The sequence below is a fragment of the Quercus robur genome, chromosome 2 (genome assembly GCF_932294415.1).
Source record: "Quercus robur chromosome 2, dhQueRobu3.1, whole genome shotgun sequence".
Classification (NCBI taxonomy): Eukaryota; Viridiplantae; Streptophyta; class Magnoliopsida; order Fagales; family Fagaceae; genus Quercus; species Quercus robur.
Genome location: NC_065535.1, coordinates 92,392,911 through 92,399,242, shown reverse-complemented (window position 1 = coordinate 92,399,242; position 6,332 = coordinate 92,392,911). Strand labels below are relative to the sequence as shown.

Sequence of the window (6,332 nt, the reverse complement as noted above, 5' to 3'; positions counted from 1 at the left end):
GCATACGTTAGTAAAACCCATATATATTTTCTTTAACTTCAATTACATATAATATATTAAACAACCGAACAGTCTATCAAAAAAAGAAGGAAGAAGATTAAACAAGTGATACTCGTAGTTCTATATCATGGGATGAATCATTGGAGAAATAAATTTAACACACCCAAAAAGAATATTCGTTCAACTAAAATAGTATATAAATCTAGGGTCAATCTTAGGTCTAGTGTTCAGTAGTACTGAACCCGTTGAGATGATGACATGTGTCCGCTTTTGGACACATGTTACTATTTGACTAGGGTCCAGTGCACTGGATGCATTGGACCTAAACCAAGTCCATAAAACTATAAAACAACCGACACTTTTACTAGAGAGGCAAAACAATAGTATTAAACAAAGTGGTACCTTCAACTTCAGGTTTCTGTTTCTCAAAAAAAAAAAAAAAACTTCAGGTTTCAACCTCTAAAGTCGAAACCATATACCATTACACATGAACTACCACTACTAGTCTACAACCTACGCTAACACTTGATGTATAGTAAACAGTGTAAAAAAAGAAGAATGCAATGAATTTTTTCTACAATTGGTATATCTTCACCGCTAAGTTTGCCATGGATATTGGTATTTTCGAGTCAATTTTTTAGAGTTATGTTATATGCATGTGTCTCGACTCGAGTAATTGCAGCATCCAATGTAGTGTGATCATTCTCGACCATTGGGATGTATTGTGATCCATAAATGAGGCTCATTTTGTGGCTTTCGTGGTGTTAAAGCTAATGTTTTGCTTTAGTTTCTACTTTTGTTAATGGATCTATCAAGTATCAACGACCTGTAGTTTTGATGTGTGAAATGTCTGGTTGGAGAAACCGAGAAAGAATCCCACATTTCATTCATGGAGCTATGTAGCCTCCAATGTAGTAATCAGTTTAAAAAGTTCATAACTAGTAGTAAGTCTTTCAAAATTTCTTCTCAATATATATAAAATAGATTTTACTAATGTTTGCCCTTAATTTTCATTTTTTGAAAAAATTTTCTCGAAAACTTAATGTATGACACACATTAACCAGACCCATGTAAAATATATTAAAATATAATGACATTTATAAATTTTTAAATAATATAACATTGGATACAGTTTTAAACAAGTATTTATGACACTGGCCAGACCCATCTCTTTCTGTGAAAAATGTTTCAACATATGGGCCCATAAGTCCACTACCACCCTCATTAAAAAGGCCATCTTCCTCTGCAAAGTTCACACCGACACACACACACGCACATACACACGATCTTTCTCTGCTTCTGTTTCTCTCAAAGTTTGAGTTTTTATTTTTTAACCAAAAAAATGGCTCAGGGAAGAGGGAGTGCAATGGTTGCCACAGTGTTTCTGTGCATGTTGATGTTTGTGCTTCACTCTGAGATGGCTCATGCAGCCAGCTACACTGTTGGAGATTCAGGTGGTTGGACTTTCAACGTTGCTGGCTGGCCTAAGGGAAAGCAGTTTAGGGCTGGTGACATACTTGTTTAGTATACGAAGATTTACTTTTTAGTAGATCAGAGCAGAGCTATATTTGCTCTATTTTTAACTATTTGACCTCCCTTAACATTACTTTATTTATTTTATCTCTTCACTAGTTATATTATTATAACTTTTATCATAATAAAATAATATAAATATCACAATAAAAGAAAAATTAATCATAAAGGCATGATAACATAAACCGAGTTATCTAAAACTATATGCTTCTTCCTTAGAAAAAGCTAAATTGATATTCAGCAAATAAAAAAAATAAAAAAAAGCTAAATTGATTTGTGTAAGGCCTGTAAATTTTAGGAGCTAGTCTCGAAACTATAGCATCATGGAAAATTAGGGATTATAACATCAACATGGGACAAAAAATAGAATAAAGAAATATAAATAGTGAAACCGACATGACCCTGTTATGGGGTTGGATTTGGTTGAAAAAGCAAAAGAATACAGTTTGCCAATAATAAATGTGGTTGCAAAGGAACAAACGACATTAACAACAAAAAGTAAAAAGCTTTATGTACACTAATCACATTTTTTTTTTTTTTAAATGAACTATGTACAATAATCACTAAGGCTTGTAGTGGGTTGGTAAGATATAACTTCCTATTTTTATTTCTATCTTTAGAGTGTTGGTAGGATTAGTACAAATTTTTAAAAGCATTATAAAAAAAATAACAATATTATAAAAATTATAAATTTTATTATATAAAACTTCTAAACTGATATAACACACACTGAAATATTTTATAATTTTCTGAAAATAATTAAAAAATTATTTATAATGTTGTTGTCCGTATCAATTACTACTCAAAGATTAGTAATAACTTTATCTTGTTTTAGCCAAAAATAAAAATAAAAAAAACTTTATCATTTGTCTTTTCTTTGTTATATGACAGACTTTGTGATATATATTGACCAAGAAGGTTGTCTTTACTTGACTTTTCAGCGTTCAACTATAGCCCAGCTGCACACAACTTGGTAGCTGTGAACAAAGTGGGTTACAATACATGCACGACACCAAGAGGTTCCAAAGTTTACAAGACAGGAAAGGATCAAATCAAACTTGTGAAAGGCCAAAATTTCTTCATCTGCAGTATTGCTGGACATTGTCAATCTGGAATGAAAGTTGCTGTCATTGCTATCTAATTAACATGTGTCATTGGAGAGCACTATCTCTTTGACTATTTATGTATGTTTCCACTTGTTGGGTCTAAAGTTTAGTGTCACTAGTTGCTGCTACTTCCTAGTGATCATGAAATAAAATAGAGAACAGGATTAGAAGGAAGAAAAAGAGTTGTATGTATGTGAAAGGGTAAGAGTTATGCTTACCTTAAAAAAGTGTAGGTGTCTTATAAAATAAAATTGAAATAAAAGATGGTTTGTGGTTTTTTTTTCTTCAATTATTAATCTGAATTCTGGGTACCACATCTTTTCATGAGTTTTTATTGTTGTACTATCTCTCATTAAATAGGGTATTTATATGGACTGACAAACAATACTCCATTCCATCATTTCGCCAGCAAATAAATAAATAACTACACATGGCAGTGTATTGAAGTGTAAATCAAAAACTTTGGCGTCCTATTTGTCTCCTTAACCTTCAAGGCTGTTTTTTATTTTTATTATTATTTTATTTTACCGTCAAGATTCTTATCTTCTTTTATGTTTTTAATGGAGTTGTTAAATTCCATTATATTATTGTAGACGCTATTAAATTAAAAAATATATATACTGTTTTTACATATATATATATATATATATATGTATGTATTGTATTCAAATTTCAAATGAGAAAAATTACAATTTAAATCTATATGTAGTCTAGGGTGTAGTAAAATAAATTCTATACTTTTAAAAAAGAAGAATTAAAACCTTGAAAAGGGAATAAATTAAATGAGTTTATACATATTCTTAATCACCTTAATATGATTTAAAAATTTTCCAAAACATTAAAGAAAAAGAAAAAAGAAAAAGAAAAGTGATTGCCAAAAAAAAATGCAATAATTCATTAGACCATCCATATATATTATGACTCATTAAATTACTGTAAGTATTTAAAGAGATAATTAATTAAAGTAAGTGACAAACGAAAAAAAAAAAAAAAAGAGAAGAAAAAAAGTATCATAACATAAAAAGGAAATATATTTTTTGAAACCATAGGATAATTTTTTTAACAATTTTATTGAGAAGGAGGGGAAGAAAAGTCTTATATATGCATGTTTCAAACCTTTTTTTAATAATTTATTATTATTATTATTTTTTTTTTTATAGATAGTTAGACGTCTAACTTTGCAGCTTGAAACCCCTAGATCCTCCCATGAACCTCCAAACACTTCATGCATAAACACTCAGATGAATTAAATTCTTAATTGAAAAAGAAGATTATTCAAACATAAAAGAAAAAGAAAATAAGGATTTTTTTTTTTGAGAAGATAAAAAAAAAAGGAAGTTAAAATTGTACTAACATATAGAGATGAAAGCTGAAAAATATGTTAATTATTTAAGAATAAGAGAAAATTCAATCATGCCGAACAATCCGGTCACTTTTATTAGTAAGGAGTTGCACTCTCAAAACTCAAATGATATAGAGAGCTGCTTCATTTAAGAAAAATGAGGGGTAATCTCATTTTAAGAAATTTTAACTTTCTTAAGTGGAATAAATTTTTTTTACTTCAATTATATATATATATATATATATATATATATATATAAAGCAACCGACAGTCTATTGAAGAGAAGTAAAAAGATTAAACAAGTGGTACTCGTAGTTCCATATCATGGGATGAATCATTGGAGAAATAAATTTAGCACACCCAAAAAGAAAATTCATTCAACTAAAATAGTATATAAAAATAAAACTATAAAGCAATCGACACTCTTACCGGAGGCAAAAAAATAGTATTAAACAAGTGGTACCTTCAACTTTAAGTTTCAACTTTCAACCTCTAAAGTCGAAACCATATTCGATTACACATGAACTACCACCACAAGTCTATAAGCTAAGCTAAAACTTGATGTATTGGAAAATGGAAAGAGTGTAAAAAAAAAGAAAAGAAAAAAGAATGCAATGAATTTTCTCTCCAATTGGTATATCTTCACCACTACGTTTGCCATGGATATTGGTATTTTCGAGTCAATTTTTGAGAGTGATGTTATATGCGTGTGTTTTGACCTGAGTAATTGCATGCAGGTTCTCATCTTGATTTCTCGACCATTGTGGGCATGCGATAGTGATCCATGAAGGAGGCTCATTTGTTGCTTTTCGGGGTGTCAAAGCTACTATTTTACTTTATGCTATGTTTAGAAGTTTGGAGGGAGAGGAGAATAGAGGGGAGTAGAGTAGTGGGGAGGAGAATAGAGGGGAAGAGTTATCCTCCACCCTGTTTGGATGTTTTTAAAATTAAGTAAGGGGGAGGAATAATTAGCATTTTCATAGTTTGTAATTTTGTTAATATGGTAAGGGTATATTTGGTACTTCATTTGGTTAAGCATTTCTATACTCTACTTTCTCTCCAAATTTCTCCAATTTGGAGGAATTAAAAATGAGGGGTTAGAAGTAGTTAAAACCCCTTTAAACCCCTCCAAATCCCTCCCTTTCCTCCCTTAAAAAAAAAAAAAAAAATCCAAATAAGGTAATTTAACTTACTCCCCTTCATCCAAACAAGCTATTAGTTTCTAGCAAGGTCTATTAATAGATCTATCAACGGCAAGTAGTTTTGGGAAAATTATTGAATACTCTGAAAGTACCATAAATGCGTACTTTTCACTCTTACATGAATAGTGAGTCCCACCATGAATTTGATTAGTAGGACCTACAATTATGTGAGAGGGGAGAGTATGCATTTATGATACTCTGAGAGTATTCTATAATTTCCCGTAGTTTTAACATGTGGAATGTTTGGTTGGAGAAACTGAGAAAAGTACCCCATTTCATAGGTCTAGCCTCCAATGTAATCAGTTGGAAAAAGTTCATAATTAATAGTAATTCTTTCTAACTCTCTTCTCAATATATATCATGTATTAGAGTATTATGACATTTTAAAATTTTTAAATAATGTAACATTAGACACACTTTGGAATTTATAATATTTAATTTAAACCATAAAATTGATACATTTTAAATGAAGAAGATCGTTTTTCATTGTTTATTATTTTTTAATATTCATGCATGGCATCTTATATGACATTTATCTCAACATGTGTGATCCACACATGATGTGAGAGAGATGTCTCATGAGATACCTTCGTGGTGCACATATGCTACAACTTATTTGTGAAATTGAAAATTTAATAAGATTAAGAGGGCTATTGGAAGAGCTTTTTTTATTTTTTTTTATATATATTTTTTATTTTTTTCCGATTTCGAACAAGAGGTTGTAATTGTAATCTTTTTTGTGGGGATGATTAGATAATTACAATAGGGGAGAAGAGATTTGAATCTAAGATGTCTTCATTAGAAATATTAGGAGGTGTCAACAAAAATAAGTCTCATGATTTAGTAATTTGTTATTTGTTATTTCAAATTGCAGTAATTTTACCTAGGATCATGATTGTTTTGCATAAAAAAAACCTCTACACTTGTGCTCATTGTATGTAAAATGTGGATACTCTTGAAAAATATGGATATCTATTTTTCACATTCTACACAAGGTGTATACAAAATGTGTACACCACTAGTGTGAAGTAATAATTTTCCCTTTACCTAAATAATAAATAAAAAAAATTAAGTACATCTTACCATTCACCTAGCTTAGAATTTCTTACAATCAAATATCAATATGAATTATAATATTACACCGGCAAT

At 29.9% G+C, this 6,332-nt stretch overlaps 1 protein-coding gene across 1 annotated transcript; it reads left to right on the top strand.

The window, feature by feature from the left end:
• Positions 1 to 1,267: 1,267 nt before the first annotated feature.
• LOC126715847 (basic blue protein-like) lies at positions 1,268 to 2,916 on the top strand. The gene is made up of 2 exons (XM_050416660.1): positions 1,268 to 1,508; positions 2,475 to 2,916. Exons 1-2 carry the CDS (start codon positions 1,343 to 1,345, stop codon positions 2,672 to 2,674), a joined length of 366 nt encoding a protein of 121 aa, XP_050272617.1. The 5' UTR covers positions 1,268 to 1,342; the 3' UTR covers positions 2,675 to 2,916.
• The last annotated feature ends 3,416 nt before the right edge of the window (positions 2,917 to 6,332 follow it).

What these genes read in the sequence shown, in the direction of transcription:
- LOC126715847 (XM_050416660.1), top strand. Translation starts at nt 1,343, where the DNA reads ATGGCTCAGGGAAGAGGGAGTGCAATGGTTGCCACAGTGTTTCTGTGC. An exon ending in GGGAAAGCAGTTTAGGGCTG is followed by an intron (nt 1,509 to 2,474) that starts GTGACATACTTG and finishes TTGACTTTTCAG; the next exon opens with CGTTCAACTATAGCCCAGCT.